At 35.0% G+C, this 23,875-nt stretch overlaps 2 protein-coding genes across 2 annotated transcripts in view; one reads left to right on the top strand and one right to left on the bottom strand.

Annotated features, from left to right (window-relative positions):
- The window catches only part of LOC124363540 (repetitive proline-rich cell wall protein 2-like), a 65,762-nt gene that overhangs the window by 17,515 nt on the left and 24,372 nt on the right, over positions 1 to 23,875 (top strand). The window lies entirely within an intron of this gene.
- On the bottom strand, positions 21,339 to 22,263 carry LOC124362462 (proline-rich protein 4-like). Its single transcript, XM_046816982.1, has one exon. It carries the CDS (start codon positions 22,261 to 22,263, stop codon positions 21,400 to 21,402), a length of 864 nt encoding a protein of 287 aa, XP_046672938.1. The 3' UTR covers positions 21,339 to 21,399.

Raw genomic sequence — 23,875 nt, 5'->3', positions numbered from 1 at the left:
CATCGAATATTGACCAAGTGATGTTTCCTTCAAAGATAACTCTTCTGAAATGGAGAGGAGTGCAACCAGGATCCGAACTTTGACCAATAATTACAGTGACTCCGAATATTATGATCATCAGGAAAGACCTTCTACTTCAGGTATGAGACCTCCTAGGCCTATTCAGTCTCCACATATGCGTAATACACCACAACCACCAGTAGCTTCTGACCAACCACGTATAAATTGGCTACGCATCTATCAAACTCAACCACGTGTAGATTATAGCATCTAATTTTATACCAAGGCATACAGGTGCAAAAAAGTTGTTTTAAAGAAATAGTCTAGCTCTACTATACTTTACTATTAATACTGTTTGGAACCTCTTATTAAAGGAAACCAATTCTTATGCTCTCGAAAAGTTGTGGGATAGAAGAGGTTCTGAAAGAGTCGTGACCTTACAATGGATTCCAGATAACACTAAAGTAAAAGAATCAAGTAGCATTTTGCATATTAAAATACGATAAAAAATCTTGGATGAGCATGACAAATAATGTAGCAATGCCAGAAACAGAAATAGTCTAAATGCACATTTTTAGTTTAAATAAATTATTACATTTTATTTAGTATTGTCTCATTACAAAAAAAAAAAAAAAAAAAAAAAAAAAAAACTAATATGCATATAAATGTTATAATAATATGAATATACCTACTCGTAAAATGTCTACAAAACATCACGTAGTTTATTCTTTTCACGAATTAGTTTTTGCAAGTATCAGTTAATTTAATTTAATTTAACTGCCGCATGTAAATGTTTTTGAACGTCGATGAGAGATAATTCAACCATCTGTTTACGTAGTACTGTTTTTAAGTGCTCGTTTTAACTATGTAATGTTTGCTTTTAATAAGCTTACAGCACCTTATTGTAAGAAATTTCACTATCTGCAAACCTTGTCGTTGTTATAAGCATATACATTTGTTTCTAAAACGTGAACTTCTAACCAAGTTAGTTCTTTGCTATATACTTATATAATAACTATTCTATGCTATCGTATGTCACATATCTAGTATACGTAGTAAAATTTAAACTTTATAATAGCTTTACAGTTACTTAAAAAATCCAAATAGTTTAAAATAAAAAACTGACAGGTAGAATGATTACTAAGCATTTCAGGACAATCATTTATACAAACTGTTTTTATTTTATTGTTATAACTATTTTTCGTGTAACAATATTATAGTAAACATGACCGTACATGTGTATTAAGTTCTGCACAGTATGACCGATGTATTTTATACATATAGGACCTAATTTACTTGTGCTGGAGTATTAAATTAAATTTATTGAGTTGCACAAATGTGTGTATAGCTAGGTACCACCTCACGAGAGATTGTAGGCACCTAAATAGGAGTTGATTGTTTTAACCTGATGAGTACACTGCTCTAAATCTCATATCGTAATTCGTTACAACTTTGTCCCTATAATTATACCTTAAAATACACGTCTGACACGCATGTTGTTCTTTTTTCTCCAATGAACCTTTCACTATACATGTCGGTGTTCCGTCATCACAGCATTTCGTACCTTCTTCAGGGAACTGCACCCTCGGGGTATTAATGGAGCAGTCGGAACTTTCTCAGGTTTGATTTTTGAAACCTTCTTTTAACCTTCTTCACTAATCAGGCGATTTTAATATTGATATTTCTACGTAAAACGAAGCCGCTAAATTATTGGTTTACCTTGTGTGTATTTTGAGATTGAAAATATGATAAAATCGAATTCGATGGAAATCATTTGGCCCATGCTATTAATTTGGCGATATCTTTACAAACATAAGTCCACAAAATGTTGGCACTCAAGTAGTCATAACGACAGTCTCTGATCATTAAACTGGAGATTTAAATGTGAGTATGTTCCTCACAACAAATATACCTAAATTCTAGCATCAATGACTAAGAACAGCCTTCATTTGTTTAAACATTTGTTAGAGAATGAGTTGTGGATGGTGAAAACCCCTACCATTTATACGTAATGTAATTGCTCCACCAATCAAGATAAATGATCAATAAACCAAATATTTTACAAATATAGCGATCAATAATGATTTCGTTGGAGTTATGTCCCACCACTGAAAACCTGGAACGGCAAATGTCAATGAAAGGTATTTTTCTCTTTTAATGGCTGGTTAGTAGATCGTCGTATTGACGTGATCACTACAAAGTCAACATTATTTATTTTTATTTCAGAGCTTCCTTGAATTGTGATAGTGGAAATAGATCCATCACAATTCAATCATACACAATCGTAAGTTTTACGAGGAAATTACATATTTGTATCCATGAGTTTAGATTGCTCGCCACATTGGAAAATGTAAAGAAGTGATTTTAGACTTACACTATATATTTTTCGACGGAGTTAAAACTACAATATTTCCTCATTTAAAGATCTATTTATATGTCATGGTTAGGATCCCAATTATACCGCAGTTAAAATTAAAACCCGTTATTATTCTTTAGGTATTTCTGTATACCTCAAGTATCGAGCCATAATTACATTAATTTTAATTTTAAAAGTGATTAGCATTGTTATTACATGAATCACAGGTAAATAATAACACGGAATAAAAATTTTCCAATATTAATTTTATTATTGCAAGACCATTCGGAATTAATGATTCATTTTCCAGTGCTTCATTTAAACCTTTTCCAATGGTCCAAGATTGTTCCTTGTCATTAAAATATTATCATTTAAAAATTTATACAAAATTAAAAGTATTTAATGTAGTAAAAGATTTATATTACAATAGATCAACAGAAAACAACCAATTATTTAATAACAGTACCTTGTAATCGATTTAAAAACAGCTATCAAAGAAACTTATAGAAACACTATGATTAAATTTAAGAAATTAAACGTTTGATGGCAAACCACTTAAAAATTCCAAAGGTCAGGGAAAAGGATGGAATAAAATGTTGCCGAGAATGCTTAAACAGTCCCAAAAACTGTGTTTAATGCAGTAAAACTGCAATTAAAATAACGCACGAGGGGATAAAAGTGGCAATTTAGTTGGCAATAATGAGAGGGCAATTTGGCAGTCAGTCATGTGGAGGGTAGGAGTGCAAGGTTTGAGAGACTGCACTAACCCCTGTTTGGCTAGGACAGGCCTAATCACGGCTGACGTCCAGCGTGCGCCGGGGTCTCCCATAATTGGCGCGCGGCCCGGGCTTGGCGCATTTTGGCAATTTCGGCGGAAGAACAGCCTAACCACAGTACACAGTCATGACGATGCACTTGCGTAATTGGAAAATGACCGGGGAGACTTGCGCTACAGAACCCTTCTCACACCTCAGTGTCTGGATCCACCGAGTCGGCGGAGGACATGTGAACGCTCCAGCAGTGATGTGTGATCCAAGTATCCTTGCTTGGAAATTTGTACACTGGCAGACACTAAAAAACAATTAAAAAAAAACTAATAGAAACAGGCAATGGTAGAAAAAAGAGGGCACTATCTTCCCAAAGTTCCTGGTTACCAAAGGATCTCTCAACCTACCAACATTTATTGCAAAGGAATTCATCCACATTAAGGCAGAACCCAGTTGATGACTCAGTTGTACAATATATTGAGTTGTCGTCATAACTAGACAAATATTGAGTTGTAAAATACTAATTAGATATTATTCTTTCAAACTGTAGATACTAAGTAGTTATGTATACACAGAATAACTTGGTAAAGTGCAAAATGAAAAATATTTGCTAGCGTTTTACGGTCGTGAGAAGACTATATACACGATCGTACGCGATATACTGCTGTTGAATAAATGTATAATTTCTGAAAGCGTAGTCAAGGAATTTGTTAACACAATTATGTTTCTTTCATGTTAAAATAAACACGCTTAACTATTTGAATGTAAAATGTAGTATTGTGCTATTTTACATTACGCAACTACTAACTTATAATAGGTATCCAATAAAGCACAAGTGCCGTGAACCTCAACGAGTGGCATTAAACTAAGGATATCACATGCATACCTGAACAGTACTTGATAATGATTGTATTTATTGGTATGCTCTAAACTACCCATATAACATTTTTTTAATTTTTTTACATTTTCTGTTGGAACAATGTTCAAAGTGGAACATCTAATTTTGGTAAAACTTAACATAAGATTAGTTATTACTAATCCTCAATTTAAGAGACCATAAAATAACAATAACTATTTGCCATCATATATATCAGGAAAATTTCCTTCAACGTAAATAATTTGCAGACATTACACAATGATCCTTTTACAGGATGGAATCGGGCAGGATAAAATACCCATCGTGTTCGTTCTCGTTGGCGCAACGTAGCAGGGACCGGTCACAAACGTGGTTCGATGAATTATTCAAAGCGAGCAGAACAAAGCGAGAGGAAGTGCCCCAATTCTGAACAATTTGTTCGCTATTCTCCTCGTATAATTGATTACAAATGGGTATTTGATCCAATCACACGGCTTTTGTCTCAACGCCCGCGCTGCGACCTAGGGCAGACACGGAGCCGATGAGGTCACCGAGGGTTCTGGGATGCACGAGCTCATCCATCCTCCATCCCTTCGTCATTGACATCGCCGAGATCCCACTGCCTAATTAACCGGAAAATGGTTCTGATAAATCTACCAAAAGGTTTGAGCCGAGTGCGGAGAATCGCGACTCGTTCCCTTTCCGGGTTGAAGAATTGGCAGTGACAAGATAGAGAGACTAATGGGCAACAGATAAAGGTGACGAGCGGAGCGGCGGAACGAACGGAGATCCAGAGAATCTTCCCTCGATTCCTTTTCTACAATAATTTGGGATTCCTGCAGTGCGATATAATTCACTGTCCATTCAAACAGAAAATATCAATCAAAATTAGCTCTTGTTAGGGAATTAGGCCACAACGAATGCCGTTAATGGGACAAAGCAAGTTTTAGCCTGGATACCAAGAAAAGAAATAGTTTTGTTTTGTAACAAAACTTTCATTCTTTCTCAAGTATAACTGAGAATGAATGGGTTTTTGGAAATATCTAGAACATGTGGTGTGATGATTCATGTTGTGATGTTCAAAAAATATCTTTATGCGTTATTGATTCTACTACCAGGATAACATGTAATCCTGTAAATTCTATACCTAAATACTCACTACAGATAAGCAGATACAAAGTTGTTTACGGAAACAATACCGTATGTTTAAAATATAACTGTGACAATAATGGAATCATCGAGATTTTCAAATAACGGTAATGTAATTTTAACACCGATTTGGAAAATACAAAAAAGTACTTTGAAAGTAATCATTACCTCCGACATAAATTTCTAATTCTAGTGACATTAAGTTGAAATTGTTCATGTAGTGATTTATGTTTGTGTTTCTCAATAAAGAATGGAAATAGAATATTGTATATTTGATTTCCTTTATATGCTCGAAAAGACATGTGAAATAGACTAAAATGATGTGGGCTTCGAACTCATCTTCATTAGTGCATAACACTTTATAATAGGAATCAAAAATACATTGCAGCGTATAAAACACACCTAAGTATAGTAGAAGCCTTCACACCTGACTAAAGCTACGTTTTCCTAGCTCCGCGACTGGGCTTTTTTTGCGCTGCGTGGCTCCGTGCTCCGTAAACTGACAAAAACCACCGGTTTCTCTGTAAACCAATGGAGGTGTCTTCCTAGCTACGCGTTGCGTGCTTAAACCTTAACCGCGCTGCGCGGTCTTTGCTTGCGCGACTGGGAGCACTGCCTCGAGAGCAGTCAATCACGCACCGCGCAGCAGGGCTGACGACTTTTTTATTGTTTGTTGAAGTTTGATCAGTTTGTGTGCTCAACATGTGCGACAATGATATTAATAGTTCTAATACTAATAACATTAGTATTAATTAATACTAACTAATTGATCTTGTCTCCGAATATGACATAATATGGAAGATGAGCCATCCCGATTTCAAGAATAACCCGAAAAAGGGCAAATTTTGGAATGTGATCGGCCAAAAACTTAACAAAACAGATAAGAAAATAAAAACTATAATTTTCACTCATATTAATAATAATAAAGTATTTTATTTTTCGAAAGTACTATACAGTTACATTACCAGAACAGCAATCAATGCCTTGAGAAAGCATTCATAGTCCATCTTTGCGTGGGAGGGGATTCCAGTACACTTAAAGGTCATAATAGTTCTTAACATAAAGTTACAAAACGTCACACACACATATACACTTTCATGTTAATTTGAACAAATGTAGATGAATCAAATTAATACTTATAGTGAAAAGATGAGATAATGTACAAGTTATACTGATGGTAATGCAAATCTTTAAATTTGGCGTTTTTAAACCTGTGGTAGTGAACATTAAAATAAATAAACTCTCTTCCCCTTAAATTACTAAGCTACAAAGTTTACTCACATTACAAGTTTTTTTCTGATACAGAGCTTTCATTTTTATTTGAGTAGTAATTTCCATTAAAGTAATCAGCAATACTGCTTCTTACTTTAAACCCTTCTGCTTTAGCACAGACTCCGACATAAGCCAAAGGGATCATGTTTTGTGTAGGAAGTTCGTGCTGCGGATGAGTCGCTGCTCTCCTTTGGGGTTGCGTGCAATAAAGTCATCCCTGATCCAGTTATGAAGACAGTAACTTACGAATATGACTAAGTCGAACTGTTTCTGGTTTCAAGTTTATTGGTGTGAAAAAATTCTGAAAATGTGACATAAAAATACCAAATACATTTTACTCAGTTACTCTTCTAGCACAAGTGGCGTTGTTAAAGTGTCGTTTATGAACATCTACGATTGCTTGTTTGTGCGTGTAGGGTTTCATGACATGATTATCCAGTTTAAATGCTTCATCTCCTACTACAACAAATGGTAGCATAATTTCAGAAGAAGGTAGGTTTTCAGGAGGTGGGAAAATAGTTCCTTCTTGAATCAATTTCCCCATTTTAGACTTATTAAAGAATCTAGCATCTCCTTCTTTGCCGTATGCTCCGACATCGATCAGTACAAAATTGCAGTTTAGTTGCGTCACCCATAGCAAACAATACGATGTAGAGAAGTTCTTAAATTTGTGTAAAGGGGATCCTGAATGAAGCTGTGCAACTATCCTCACGTGTTTTCCGTTTATTGCAGATATACAATTTGGGAAATCCCAGTTGTCCCAGAATTCTTCGGCTTTCTGTTTCCAATCAATCTCCGATGGTAGTGGCAAATGCACATGTTCTATTTTGTCCTTGACAACTCTCAAAACGCCAGGGACAAACTTGGGAAAATGAAGATTTAGTGACCAGTGATCTAGGTGATGCCACCGAAAACAGAAAATCCGGCCGTAACTTGAGGAAGAAAGATAAAAAAACATGAACTGATAGTTGATCTATTGCAGCATAGGAAGGAAGAAAAAAACAAATTAGTGAAGGGTGTGGAAAAAATGACTGATATGGAAGAAAAGTACTCAAAAAAAAATGAAAAATTACTTGTTTTTTAAAAGTATGGCCGCCATTGTGAACAAACTAGACAAGAAAAAAAACCAAGCTATTGCAAGGAGAGCAAGGTTTTCAGAGTTGTCAGTGATTTGGAACTGGCCAAATATACAGCTCCTTCCTCCGTATCTACCACACCATCCGGGTCCTCTTTAGCCTCTTGGACACCAGCACCGGCCTCCTTTGAATGTGATCAATTTCGGGACAGTACATCACAGCAGTATGTGTGGATGGGTGATGGGTGATCACCTTTCAATGGTGACGGCAAGTTTAATTTCTGCTGTTATGGGTTCAGTTACCCTATTATACTGCTTCACAGGTATTTCCTCTCTCACCAATCCCTGGAGAGTGAAGAACTGGTCCCGTGTGAGTCTAAAATACTCCTTAAATTTTCCCTCATTATCTATTAGGTGTTTCGTTATCAAAACATTATAAGCGCCCACCGTTTAAAACAATTCACTACAGGAACCGCGAGAAGAAAGAAGAGTAACAGCAATGTCGACATCCTCGTCCATTTCCTCGTCTGCGAAGGGAGGAACCTTGCCAAAACATTCCTTCTCCGGTCCATATCAATGAAAACTGTACATTTTTTCAAAAGATGAAACTGGACGAGGAGAGAGTTTAAGTTGCGCGTTACGCTGCGTAAAATGACAAAATCCTAGGGAAAACACTTTTGCGCTGCGCAGTATTTAAGTGCGCTTCAACAAAACACGCTGCGCACTTTGCCTTAATTACGTAGCACGCAGCAAGCCCAGTTCGCGGAGCTAGGAAAACGTAGCTTAAAAGCCTCTTCGTAGTTATCGAGTCGCTCTCAGAACACAACAAGGTTTAGATTGTGTATATACTTATTTTTGAGTTTCCTGATTATAAAGTTGTTGATTTCAAAAGCCCTTGTAAAGTATTGGAATTTTGTTCGTGTTTTTTTTTTATTGAGTCTAAAATAAATTCGATTTCCTTGTTAAATATTTATGCGAATCGAAATATCGTTTTGTGCGATAATAGCAATTAATAGCAACGTGAGTCTATTAAACCAAGCATTATATAAAATTAAGGGAAATCCAAAAATGCAAAGTAAAAACACGAGGTGGATTTGGATCTACTGTGTGTGTTATAATACAATAATATGTTACAAATTTTATTACTTCGTTTACTTCGTTGCAGACCAAGAACTTTACCGGCTCATTGCTAATGCACTTCCATATTTACATACGCACACATGTCCCCATACATGCATTGTCAAAATGTACCATTGCTACAACCACAAACGGCCGTTTTCCAGGTTATAATAGTTTAATATGAATTGATCGCAAATCTTGAAAATATCTACAAATACCAGATATTCACTATTATAATATACATACTGTAGTTTTCACCTACTTAAGTAATCTTTTTCTATTGCAATGACTCCATTATTAACTACTTAAACATTTGCAATTTATTGTATTTAACTCTTTAAAATGGTATTATTAGATTCTGAAATACTGAAGAGAAAATAGGAAGTGTCCGTCTTATTTATGGATTTAGTAAGACGCTACGAAATTAGACGCATATTAATATTATGTTTGTGACCCGTAATATACTTTTACTACACAAACCAAAAGTCACTAGTCTTTACTAACACAACTTATGTACTGTATGTACATAAGTTTATGAAACCGTATATCTATTTATTCTTTTAGAAATTGAAGAATTGCTTTGTATTTTTTCCCATGGCTTTTTGCTGTTTTGTGAATTGTAGCGAATGCACCGTCCTACGCAATAATTCCATATGAAGAATTGATAGTATGTAAGTGTCATCAATAATTTTGATATTGAAGTTAATTAGCAAATAATAACTACTTATTTTACTTACACTTTCGTATTATTTACTATTATGATAATACTTTTTCACTAAAGTAGAAGAAGCTGTTGAAACTTATCACTGCTCTTCCGGAGTAACAAGATATTCAGGATGTGTACGGGTGAAAGGTTTTGGTCGTCTCCTGCTGAGACGATGTAACATTCACATGAAGCGGGAAAGTGAACACTGTCTCAGTTATCCCACAGTAGAACAAGAGGAGCCTTTTTATGTTATAGCTTCTACTAGGAGATTTTGCTACCTCAAGGTTAGCTGTAATACTAAGAAAGTCCCAACTATGCATTCTCAGCAGTAAACTAGACTTATACCTCAAGGTATTACTCTCCCGACTTTCCACTCAGTTATTTGTTTCTTCTGGACATCCAGATGGAAGTTACATAAAGTTTTTAAGTTCATTGTAAGTTCTACTATAGGTATAAACCAGTCAGATGTGTAAACACTTGAGGATTAAATTACGTTAGGAAATTACAAATAATTGTTCCGTAATTTGTCCACTTTGCACCTTAAACTATAGTTGTAAACTATGTAGCTCGGAGAGACATTTCCATGCTTCGTCTAGCTAATGTTTAAAGTCTGCTAACAGTTTCCAAGTTTTAGAAATGGAATCGCTTTTACTTAGGCCTATTTTTCAAATTTAGTAGGGGCTATCTTTTAAAACACCTTTCCCTAACAGTTAAGGTTGAACATTCTTCATCATTCAGCGAGGATGCAGTAATTTTGACCATCTTGACATCAAATATAAATACTGAAGGTAAGGATATGTATGCTCTTTTTAAATAATGCACGTGAAATATTAATGAAGAAGAGATTCACACGTTTTATACAAAATATTCCGTTGGATTTCACTGAAACTTTTGTACATTCTAAAGTCGTATTTAATTTGAAAATACTATTAACTCATTTTTTTATAAATGACTTTAGCCGGCTGGTACCATAAATAACATCTCAGTTTTCCGGTTCACCAAGTTGTAAATCTTGAAATTCTTGAAATGTTTGGTCATTTCCATAGGTAGCTATCTTACGTGAAGACGGGTTAAACGAAAACTAACTTGTTCTTTGATTGAGTATCTCATTTTACTCTTTTAAATTATATGATGTCTTTTGTTAGCAACATAGCAATGGATACAATTAAAAAAAAAATTCTGTGAGCAATATTTTTTGTAAACTCAAAAATGTATTTTGCAACATTAACATCAAACACTAAACAATATTTAATTTAGAACATTCAGAAGGAATGAAGGGAATACATCAAACCTGTTTTGTCGTGCGCCTGACCTGGTCATCAGACCTGACTCCCTTCATAAACCTGTATAAGGATCGGTGCAGATGTGCATAAATAATGTTAATGTGGCAAGGTGCGCAATACCGCGGACCAGAGTGACATTTGAATACAATGTGGCCCTGCCACTCAAATTTGAAGTTGCATAGCTTATCTTACAAGGACGTTGTCACCGGTAATATATATGATCTCTTTTATGCCCCGGTTGATCCTTCAGATAACTTATTTGTCGGTGAGGCGTGCATACAAGAAATATTGCCTCTTTATGCTTAATGAGTCGAGGCTGATTCGACTGTTGTACTTTCATATGGCTTGTAATTATTTTTTGTTATTCGGTGTTTTTGGTCCAGAGCTTTTAAAATATTGGCCCACACACTCATAAACAATAGAATTAAGAAATTGGCCAAGGTTTTCACTTGGTGAGTAAAGATTGTCACATTATTATGTTGAACAAAATTGCTACACTGCATTTCATACTGTGACTCTTCAAATCTGTAATATTATGTGAGAATAGTGTATCTACTAAGTAAAATACTGGACCATTTGCACTGAAATTGTACATGGACATTCTTACGGTCCATGGTTAAAATATAAGTAGACCTATTCCTATTTCGAAAATCCCGGAGGACTACACCCCATTGGTCATGTAAACGCCCTTAACACTCCATTACCATTATATTTATAGACTTGCTTAAACAGCAGATACTAAATGTGTTTTAAATCACTTGTAAGAGTCAAGAATAATAACTGTAATAATTTATACACATTTATACAGGTGAAAGTAAATGTTTGTTGTTGTTCATCTGTTAAAGTCAGTTAAAGTTTACTAGTGTAAAATAACTGCAGTAAAATGCTATAATTGATTAAATTATAAGTGTGTTAACTGAAAAGCTGACTTTGACTTTAGTCTTCCTTAGACTTAAAATAATTCAATTGTTAATGGAATTGTTGGAGCTATTCAATAAAATATCAAGAAGTATTAGAGAGAAATTAGAGCAATTTCGGAGGTATTTATAAAAAGATTTTACTCTCCGCCTTCAGGGACCCACCTTTAAATTTAAATGCAAATAGGATAAAGAGATTGAAATATCATTAGTGACTATCACTTATCACACGATTGTTTGGAATGCCATTATAAAGAATAGGCTCATGGTATCCCTATTTTATTGAATATTCAGGTAACTGCTAGTAAATAAAAACTAATTGATGGACTATATGCATATTTATACATTACCAATGCAAACGATTCATTACAATTTCCTCCGTGTCACTCAAATATAGGAATCCGTTCATTCTTGTGTTTCTATGTTCATAATGTTCCAGTTGCACATTGACTGTAGATGCAAATTCGGAAGGAATCGCTGTTCCGATGTTAAACTACTCAAATTTATACTCACTTACTGCAGGTCCAAAACTAATTGATAATGGATTTAATTACAGAAAATCGTAGTATGTTCTGACGTAGAAGGAATACAATACAATACCTGGGTAACACGATATAAGGGCACCTACTATAATGCGTCTCACACGGAGAGAGCGCTTTACCTTTGCCGAAAGAAGACGCCGCCACGCCGTTGGCCAGACAATTATTGTCGTCTTTGTCTTGGTGCACCTCTCCGGCCCGGGGAGAATCGGTTTTGGCAAACAACAGAGAAAATACAGAAGACTAAGGACCGGAAGTTAGTAAATGAAAGGACCGCCTCTAATGTTTAATGAGGATATCAGATAGAACGATCTTTTACAACAGGTGTAGATGAGTAAACACATTTGTTAGACTAACACCGACAGAAGATTAACTAAGCCATGGGAAGGTTACAATACGGTCCAATAACACTCATTCAGGTTTCAATGAGTAGAATTTCATTGAACAACGTATATTTGTTGGCGGTATTAGTGAATAATTTCAATCTTTAGATCACATAACAAGCATTCTATTTAAATGATTGTCACTCTGACGTAATGCATATCAGCAAGAGATCATTTGATAGACTATCTGAAATATTACAATTTCCTTATTCATAGAACTTTACACATTTCTAATTGGTTATGAGCATCTTAGAAACTAAATTAGGTTTTTAAGTATAGGGGTCTAACAAAGTCATCTGATACCCTTCTAACTCTTTATTATTAACATTTTAAGTAAATGTAATGATTATTTGTAGATAAATAAATATTCCTAAAACAAAGTTTGCCTTTTACTTACATTTCTTAGAAAAAATATTTTTCTTGATTCTTACATTATTTGGCTGAGCGTTAGCAAAATACTATCACTCATGGGTCTGAAACATTTCATTTCCGTCTCTACCTACCTATTTGTATATGACTATGCGATATCTCAAAAACAAACTGACTTATAGACTAAACATTTCCACTAAGCTTCTTTTCTTTATGAGAAACCCTGAGTTCGATGATCGTGCGTGTCACTCTGTGACATTTAGCTGGTGTTTGATGTCATTTCTTAATTGGTCTTATGGGAAATCTTGATGGTAATGAGAAAATATTAGAACAAATAACATGAAAACAAACTGACTACAACCGAATGAGAATTAATCGTGTGATATTTTCGTCCAAAGGGTAAAAATAAAAATAGTACCATGGAAATGATGAAAGAAAATCATTAAAAACCCTTTAATAGAGTTTTAACTGAATTTGTTAAACACATTTCGCAATCTATTATTAAAAAGAGTAACTCCTGGATTGCGCAAGAACAATTCTTTAATAAAAAACACAATAGTTTTTTTTTGGTACGATTATCTGCAAATAGCTTGCTATCAAACGATACCAAATATTCTTTTACTAATATTGGACTAAGCTAAATGTATCAATGTACTTACAGATTTTAAGTAGTTTATCAATATTGGCACTCTCTATGAAGATAGTTTAATCAAAATGATGAGTAAAAACAGGTCTATGGTAAAAACAGAATTGTGGAATGCGAAACGTTAACCATAGTCAAGAAGATCGAGTAAGATTTACAGGAAGAGGAGGATGTAGCTCCTTTGAGCAGGACACTTCAGTTTAATATGTAACGCAAATATTCATTAGGGGTGCCAAAAAAACATCAGCGTAACAATGTCCTGCCTTATGTCCTCTTTATGACTTTACAAAAGTAAAGTACACAGGTTTCAAATCAAAAGATTGCTGTTGTTGGGAACAGTTTTGACTTATGGTTGATACTGTAAGGGTGTATACGTTAAAGTATTTGTTTTAAAGCTTTGTACTTTTTTATTGGATATAGTAATTAATGACACGAAACTATCGATCTTTTTGTGTTTATTTTATTTTGGAGTTTGTGTTTATGTTCCGTATTGCCTGAATCTTTAAACTCGGCAGGCCTTTACAGTCTTATACTCTGTCTTATATAAATATAAATCTCAAAATATTTTGGTTACTTGTTTTTTTAATAAGCAACGTTTTTAATACACGCAGGTCGTATTGATTATTGTTCGCTTCTAAGAATTTATATGAAATAAACCAAATTAATTGGTAAAGTGTAACGCTAAGTAATAAATTGGAACATTACTTGTACGTGTGTTTTAATTTATTTTTTCATACTAAGAAAAATGTGAAATTATAGTTAGTACAAACGTCTGTTATTGCTACTATGACAATAATTAAATACCTTCGGTAAAGGCAACGCTCAAGATACTCCTAATTTACATAAATTTTAAACGAACTAAATATGGGAGAAACTTGTGATTTCACAGTTCTAGTTAGAGTTTCAGTTACTTTCCTTTGAAGCTCTTTCGAGTTTTTCCGAGCAGCATAGACGTTTACTTACAATGAGCACGATGTCCCTGGGAAATATTGGGAGAATAATTCACTATTCTAAATATGTTTCCGGATAACTTACTTACTTACTTGATACTTTTGTTTCCGCAGGAAGTTGGCCCATCTTAGGGCTTCTGCAGGTCCAAAACTGCCCTGCATAGGAGGGGACAGTGTTTTATGGTAGGGTGGGGTGTTCCAGCCCTTTACAATGATCAAAAAATCGTTCCATGCTATAGAAGGATTGATCTATTAGGAAATTTTTTAGCTCACTCTTGAATTTTTTGTTACAATTGATTGTTCTTATTATTAGTGGTAAAACTTGATAAATTTTTAGTCCAGAGAAATTTGGTTTTTTTTTTCAAAAAGAGTAAAGCCTATGTTGCATTGAGAAATTGTTCTTAAATCTAGTATTGTAATTATGACTATTGTTTATAAATTCTAAGTTTTTGAGATTTTATGTACCAGGCACATTCATAAAATATATAGACATGGAACTGTTAATATTTTTAGAGGTTTTTGAAGTGATCACTACAATGTGAGCGGGAGGCAGGCCCAACATGGCTCTGATGGCCTTTTTTTGCCAAGTAAAAATTCGTTTGAGATTTTGAGGCTGAGCCCCCCCACAGGATGATTGAGTAAGAGATGTGAGACTCGAACAAACAGTGGTATACAGATTTTTCCAATTGGTTGTTTTTGAGTTTTTTGCAAGGTTTCGAAGGACAAAAACGCCTTTGGTAATTTGCTTTTCAATTTTGACCAACTGTTCATTCCAGTCTAACCCATCATCCAATACCACCCCCCAGCAGTTCTGCTGATTTTGTGACATCCATCTCCCTGTCACCTATGCACAAGCTAGGAGTCCAGGAATTTTTTGAATTTTTCTTTTGTTTTGTTTGGATGCAGATGCATTTTGTTTTTTCTTGATTGAGTTTGAGGTGGTTTGTTTCAAAAAATTGGGCTAGATTGTTGTTTGCTTTGATGAAGGATTCTAATTCCAGGACTCCACAATCTCTGTGCCTGGTAACTAGGGTAGTGTCATCAGCGAACATGTAAAGATTTTTCCACTGGAATCTTACTGGTTATGTTGTTTTACATAAACCAGGAAAAGCAAAGGGCCCAGGATTGAACCTTGTGGCACGCCATTTCGGATCAAATGGGTCGTGAAAGTGTGGATTTAATTTTGAATTTGGTTGTGCTGAGAACCTCCACTACCTGGTTACCTATTGGTCAAGTATGAGGTTAGCCATGCGATGGCAGAATTTTGAACGCCCAGTGCTGATAATTTCTTCAATAAAATGACCGCATTGACACAGTTCGAAGGCCTTCGATAGGTCAGCAAAACAGCCGAATACCGTCTCACCAGCCTCGACCGCATCAATGCAACCATTTACAAAATCTATTAAGGCCAGTTTGGTTGATTTGGATTTTCTGAAGCCATACTGCCTTCAGGAGTTTATTTTCCTCCAGGTAGAGAGTCAGCTGGTCACAGATTACCCTCTCAATGATTTTGGATACTGCCGGAAGGAGCGATATTGGACGATAGTTGCAGACATCGGACTCATCACCCTTCTTTTTGAAAAGAGGCCTCACCTTGGCCACCTTGCAGGCATCCGGGAAGGTGCAGCTGTTTATGGAGGCATTCACCAACTCCACAAGGGGTTTAGTCAGTTCCTTTTGACAGAATTTAATAGCCTTCATACATAGACCATCCACTCCGGCCGATGTTTTCGGTTTGAGTTTTGAAAAAAGTTTTTTTAGTTATTCTATCATCTATGGGCCTGAAAGATTCTAGTTTTGTGTTAGGGTCTATGTTTGGACCGTCATTGTCCTCAGGAGCAATAGTTTTAAAATTTTCATTTATTTGGTCTGCAATGTTTATGAAGTAATTGTTAAAAAATTCTCCGATCTGCTTTGGGTGATTTATTTTTTTGTTTCCATTAATTATTTCAATATTTGTTATCTTATCAGTGCTCTTTTCCTCTAAAATTATTTACAACATTCCAGGATTCCTTTTGTTTGTTGTCAGATTCATTTATTATTTTGTTAAACCATTCTGCTTTTGTTGACTTGATTCTTAATCTGTAAGTCTCAAGGGCTGAATTGTAATTTCTGTCTGTTTTCTGAATTTTTGTTTATTTTCCATTTTATTAAACATATTCATATGCCCTGTTCTTTAAATTGCTTATTGAATTGATAATTAAAACATCCATGTTTGGGGATCACATGGAATTTATTCTGGAGCAGTAATGTAGAATAGAGTCATGTTTGGGATTTCTAGCATTACCGTGACTTACTTTAGTGATGCTAGGGAACGTTTCGTATTTCAGATAATGCTTTCTTGGAAGTCGCATAACAACTTTTGGAGAACTTATATTATTATACAAAGTATTGAGTAGAGATAATCTTTTCTCCAGTTTAATGATTTAATTCGCTGATACTAAAGATAATTTTACTTATAATTTTTCCTAAATAACGCTTTTGAATTGTAATTATTTTAGAATTTCATTCAACAATGATGTATGGTTCATATATTGACACATTTTTATTGATCATGATTTCGTGCTAAGTAATGTTTACGGCTCATGTTAGGTTTGGCAACACTCCTACAGGACATTGTGTTCATGCATCCAGGATATTCTGTAAAGCAATGACCACTACTCTGGAATCAACCTATAAAATTGTATAAAATGCTCGTATCCATGGGTACGTTTTTATAGGAAATTACTTTGGAGATTTACTTAGGATTTATTTTTTTTACTGTTTTTGCTTATTCAGCCTGTTATGTGAAGAATGGGCGTAATTCTAGTGTATTAAAAGAGTACATAACACATGCAATTGTTAGTGTATATATCGCTTATACCTGGACACCCCCATTTCAATGTCATCTGTCATCTGTGAGTAAACATGTAAACATATGTAAAATGGAATTAAAAAAAAAACATTGTGTTGATTTTTAAATGTGAATGTTTGTGGAAATTGTTCTTTGGTTATTAGAAATCACCTTATAGCTGTTCAAAAAAACCCTCATGCTTACATTTTAACATCACCTGCGTCACTAGAGCAAACGATAAGGTGTGTTGATTGAAGCAACATCTATCTGACTGTGTTTTGTATTGTGTGGAGATGAAACAGTTCAACCGGTGACGTCTGGGGGTTATCGTTACATCGACCATCATCTGCGTCACTAGAGTAAACGATAAGGTGTGTTGATTGAAGCAACATCTATCTGACTGTGTTTTGTATTGTGTGGAGATGAAACAGTTCAATCCGGTGACGTCTGGGGGTTGTCGTCTGGCCGCTGGTGACGGTAGGTCACGGTGTCTGTGGGAACCCATCAGTCGAGTATTGTGGCAGAGCTGCGGCATGGCAGTGGCACGGCACCAGTCTAGCTGTCCACACGTTCACAGACAATACCTCTTCTAATTATGTCCTCCAGCCTTGTCCCAGCCGTCTTGCTAATGCACCGCTACTCCAGTCTTCCACCCCGCCAACCCCTTTCATTCATGCGCCGCCCCCACTCCCCGATCGCTCGGCGGCATCAATGGGACATACAGCGCACGTACAATTTGCGTTGGTGTGAATGAGATTGGCTGCAATAGTACTAACAGGGAGTATACAAAACATTGAGATAAAATTTAATGTTGCTTCTGTATACGGAAAGCCTAAGGCTGGTTTAATGAATTCAAATATGAAGTATTTGAAATCAATTTGAGAGGTATTAGTAAAAAATCTTACATTAATGTATATACCATTATTAAGAAGAATATGTACAAAACACGACTTAATATTTTGCGTAATGAAACATGTTTAAAATATAGCTTTAGGATTTTAAATAGTTCATAAACTGAATAGGCCTAATGTTCTCTTAGGGGCACCAGCAGCATTTTATAATTATGTAATGTTATCTAAACAGTATCTTTTCCTAAGCATTTTTATAATCAAAATTTGTATTATTAATTATACTTAGCCATAATAAAGTACACCCGTGATAGTATACAAGGAAGTTCGTGTAGTTAAAAGCCGTACAAAAGTAAGACAAGAAAAGCATGTCACAGTATCTAGGATTTTAACTGGTTATATTTTTGTGAGACTTAAAAAAAATTACGTCCGAAATAATTAAAAAAATTACTTTAATTAAAACATCGGTATGAAAAGTTATTTCTTCAATATAAAACAATAAACCTCGAAAGGAAATTGTAAAAGACTCTTAAAAGAGATATTCTGCTATAGGAAGTAGCTTCGTGTTTAAACGTTAGATCTTCCTACGAACACAACTTTTACATTTTCGACTTGTTGGTAATTAGAATTGCCAGAAGAAATAACAGGTTATACGTTATAACTTATGTTTATAGCATGATTTCAAAGTTATCATATAAAAATTCCATTTTTAATCATTGTGAGACCTGCAGATCGATAGGGCACAATTTATAAAAAAATGTTTGCATGGATCAAAGGTCATTTTAGAGCACGATAACTATGTGGAGTATATTAATTTTAGAGAATAAATTCTGAAACTACAATAATTTTAATGCTTGCTTAGAGACAGCTTTACTGCTGTAATATCTGAATGGCAATATGATACTAATTTGATTTTGCTATAGATTACCTCCGCTCTTCTAATAAATCTACAAAAGGAGAACGCTATTTGAAGTTTGGATATTTTATGTTATTTTTAAATAAAACTATAAACATTTGTAAATTTCGTTTTACATTATTCCTCAAAATTGATGGTTTTTTAAATTTTTGCATTGTGTCTACTGCAAGTAGTTTTCTGAAGTGAATCTTCAGAACACACATCAACAATTTAATATGACACATAAATTAAATAGAGTAATTATCAAATTTCCAATAACAGTTGTGAAATTAGCGTCTATTCTTGATTTTTTATACCGCATAACTACGAAACTATTTAATACACATAACATATATTTTTACCAAAGAAGGAAGTCAAATTAATGTGCGTTTCAAATAGGCCTATAAATGTATGCAATGCTATAACAAGAATAAATCAACTAATTAAATAAATGTGCGGAAGAAACGAAGTGGAGGTTACACAACGTCACGCCAGACAGATCGGCTAGCGTGGTCACGTGACGTAACGTACGCTAATGAACGGTAGGTCACGGTCCACATGTGGGGAGATTTCGGTCATCTGGTACCGTCGCTGTCGTAACACCTAGCAATCTGGATCTGGCCGCCGCGTCGTCGGTAAAGCAGTGATTAGACCTACGGAAGTCTTTTCCCGAGAAGAAGGAAATGTGTAATCTCATTGCTTTACACTGACATGTGATTTTAATTAATTGTAATTTTAAAATGTACTGATAGAACAAAATGTTATTGGAATTTTATGAGTAAGATAACCTACAACAATTAATATTATACATATGTAATCGTTGGATTTCTTATGACAAACATAAAAGGAATTGATCGAATTTCACGACGTTTTATAGTATTCAGCTCAAAATAAATATGTTGATCGAATTTCACGAATTTGAACAAAATTTAGCACAAAACGAATTTATTTTTATGTGATTATAAACGTACAAAGTTTGTTTGTTGCGGATCATATCATTAATTAGTAAAGATGACTGTAGCCTATTTCATATCTTTCGAGGAAGATTACAAAACGTCCAAAACAAGAAAACGCACAAAAGTAATAAAGTGTAATGAATTGTCATCATTCTTAATCATCATTTCTTTGGCTTGTCAAAGTCAAAGAAATTTCTTAATCTTTAAAAAACTACTTTTTTAAGATCTTTAGAAACTCCACTCTTAAGTGGGATTTATATACTCCCTGTGAATAACGGGTTAAAGATACAAATTTGTACGTACGAACTAAAATATTTAACTAACATATTTATACATGTAATGGTAACGTTTTCTACTATCTAAAATTTTGCTTAGTTCAATCAATTCTCGATGACTTCAGAATGAAGACAAACTATACAAAGCTGTATTTACAGTTCGTTAGAGTAGTAAGAGTATTTGACAATTCTAGAGAGTAACATAAGACTAGCTACCACAAGAGGGGTTCAGCTCCACAGATTTGACATTTGGTACAATTTTGGAAAAAGCCATCATGTACAGATTAAAATATATATTTCTTTACCCATAATGGCTTTATTTTTGCGTAGTTCTAATGAAAAAACGGATTTTTTAAAAGTAAATAATCCAAGTAAATTGGTTTTTAAGATTAAAAAACATATAACTTTATTTCACAGATTATTTGTATTATTCGGCCTTCAACATAAAAGTACACCATATCCCCGTATGTTATCTCATTTATACACTTGGAATTTGTTAAGAGTACAATCTTATTCGTCCTATTGAACATTGCCAATTAAAGAGATTCATGTTTTTGGGAAGCAGTAAGATGTAGTTATTAATTAATAACAATTGAGCAGTAACAATACGAGTACTTAGAAAGCCATTTTCAATTTAAGCATCGAGAATAAAAAATTTCAAAAAGTAGCCTATTACGTCTTTTTAAAGAATTTTTTGATTTAGAATAAAAACAGTGTGTGTGTGTGTGTGTGTGTGTGTGTGTGTGTGTGTGTGTGCGCGCGCGCGTGTGTGTGTATGTGTGTATATTTTGACCACATAAATTTATTTACATTGAATTATTCTGGATATATTCTCTTAAACTTTACAGTACACATTTGTTTAAACTGACCGGAGTAAACTTTCCATGAGTATTATTCATTATTACGCAATGCCCATGTTAAAAATTAATACTAAGTACATGTTAAGATTAATTTGCAAAACAATTTATCACAAAATTAGTGAAATGTTAAATTTGTTGAAGTTGTGTGGTAACAAAAGTTCCATAAATTAAATGTTTTGTTGATTTAACAAAATTAATATAATACCAATCACTTCTCTTATTTAAAGGTACATTCAATTATAAAATTTATTATATGTTGTTTGGACATAATAAACTGAAAGGCAACAAATGGGTAAAATAATCTTTATTTTATAAATATTGTACTTTGTTACTTACAAACTCTTTTACTCAGTACTCATGACCAGAGCTGCTGAAGTCCCCGAGTCCGCTGTGGCTTTCTTCTTCTCCACCGTAGTGACTGTAGCTCTCATGTTTGTCTTCATGGACAGGAACTGGAATGTGAACAGGCACCTTCACAGGGTATGGCACCTCCTTCTCCACTGGGTATGGAACCTTCTTCTCCACTACAACTGGGTAAGGCTTCTCCACGGGATATGGCACTGGCTTCTCAACTGGTACCTTCACAGGGTAGGGGACTTTCTTCTCCACAGGGTAAGGCACGTGCTTCACCACAGGTACGTGATAAGGGACAGGTCGAGGGACATGCACCTTGACTGGGTAAGGGATGTGCTTCTCTACAGGGTAGGGAACCTTTTTCTCGACGTAGACAGGGTAAGGCTTGGATACGTGGTAGGGAACTGGCCTGGGCACATGGACCTTCACAGGGTATGGTATCTTCTTCTCTACCGGATAAGGTGCAGGAATGTACTCCTTGACCGGGTAAGGCACTGTCTTCGTCACGTGCACTGGGTAAGGCTTCGGCACGTGGACGGGGACCGGCCTCTCGACGTGAACCTTGACTGGGTACGGAACCTTCTTCTCCACGTGGACTGGGTACGGCACCTTTACTTCCTTCTGGATCGTGATGGTCTTCACCTCCTCATGATGGTGATGACTGTGGCCGCCAAAATCACCTCCAAAACTGTGCCCTCCAAAATCGTGGTCTCCAAAATCACCTCCACCGAATTCATGACCGCCAAATTCATGGATACCTCTCTTGTCGTGCTTCTTGGCCTCCACTTGTTTCTCCTCGACCTTGGTCTCCTCGGCGAAGACCGCGGCTGCCAGAAGAAGGACTAGAAGACTTCTCATGTCTGTTGGAAGAGCTGGGTGAGTATGTGGTCAAGCAAAGCTCGCCGTGCCTATATACGGCGCAAATTTCCGCCTTCCACTCCGGCATGATGTGCATCACATGAAACGGTGCGCCACGGCGAGGCGAGCTCATTCATGTAAGATGGTAATTATTGCTCACATTACGTCACTTCTGACAAACACGCTATGTTTGTCTTGTAACTGCAAACCAGAAGTTGTTTCCTTGGCAGTTTATGTTCGGATTTTGTTGATTAAATAGTTGAATTTAATATTAAAGAATAAAAACTTAGAACATGAAGGAAACACACCCTTTGCTATAAGTATCATGGAATGCATAAAAGAAACAAATAAGACTTTCGATAAGTAAGGAAACACCGATTTAATAATTAGTTTTCCTTCGAATGTTTGATAATGATATATCATTGTCTTATAATTTGTATGAACTAGAAAAATTGTAATTAAGTTTCAAAAGGTACTTTGCATTCTCAGTACTAATAAAAACTTACTTATAATAGTACGAGTAATATGGTAAAATATTGTTTTGGGTGTAAACAGCGATTAAACTAATTTCAAATGTTCACAAAAAAGTAGTTTGTCTTGACTACTTTTTTTCTTGTTTGATTTAAGCAGCTGTAACTCTTATAGTTTGCATAAAATATAAAACACATTGTTCATAAATTTGTTAATTTTTTAAATTCCTATTTCATTCTTAAAAGCAATTGAATATGGTATTCCAGTTTTTAATTTATAACCTTTTAGCGCTTCATTATATGCTTTTACAAAGGGAAACCTGTTGAACATGGTCCTTTAGGTCTCAATAATTGTACCTGAGGGGATTACAAAGCTATGTTGGTAAACCGAGACAGCGGCTTTGTAAAGGCTAACCAATGTTTCCATTGCCACAAGAGGGAGGTGTACGCTAGTTTGCTCCCCCGTTCTAATCGGTTAATGAAGCTTGAGGCCACCCCACTCAGACCGCCCGCGACTGTCTCGCCTCGCCCTCTCTCACAAGCGGGGTTGGGTTACTTAAAAGAATAAGTTCTAAGAGTGATGAAGAATGGACCTATTTTACGTCTTTGAGAAACGCTTGTCGGGCTTCTATTTTTTCTCGTGTAGCAGTTTAGGCTTGTTAGGAGACGAGGGCTCAGATAGTACTTTAGTTCGTTTACGTCTGGTGGAGATCTTAAAAATATAGTAGCTGACAGTTTATGTTCATTACTGGCTAAAAATCGACAGATTACAAAATGATTCATGAAAAAACTTTCCTCAGGCTAATGCAATAATTATTATATAGACAGTTCCTTAAAATAAAGTTAATATCAACTTCAAATGTTACAAACTTTCAACTTTGCCTTGTTTGTAAGATACTGATTTTTGTATTGTACTAGCAAAAAAATATAAAATCTTTAAATAATTGTTAAAATATAGCTGTTTACTCTTTTTTAAATACAACTTTAATAAAAACGTATAATGAATAAGAATTGAGTAGAACAACATGTATTCTTAATATACTTTTAAACTATATTTTTACGCATAATAAAAAGATACGTCATTTATGAAGATTCTACTGTGAACCAGGAATCAAACTTCCATATTTGTACGGTTATAATAT

This window comes from Homalodisca vitripennis, chromosome 5 (assembly GCF_021130785.1).
Source record: "Homalodisca vitripennis isolate AUS2020 chromosome 5, UT_GWSS_2.1, whole genome shotgun sequence".
Lineage (NCBI taxonomy): Eukaryota > Metazoa > Arthropoda > Insecta > Hemiptera > Cicadellidae > Homalodisca > Homalodisca vitripennis.
Note: the sequence above shows the minus strand (reverse complement) of the source record. Positions and strands in the feature narration are given on the sequence as shown.

Coding starts and splice junctions, on each gene's coding strand:
- LOC124362462 (XM_046816982.1), bottom strand. CDS start 22,263: ATGAGAAGTCTTCTAGTCCTTCTTCTGGCAGCCGCGGTCTTCGCCGAG.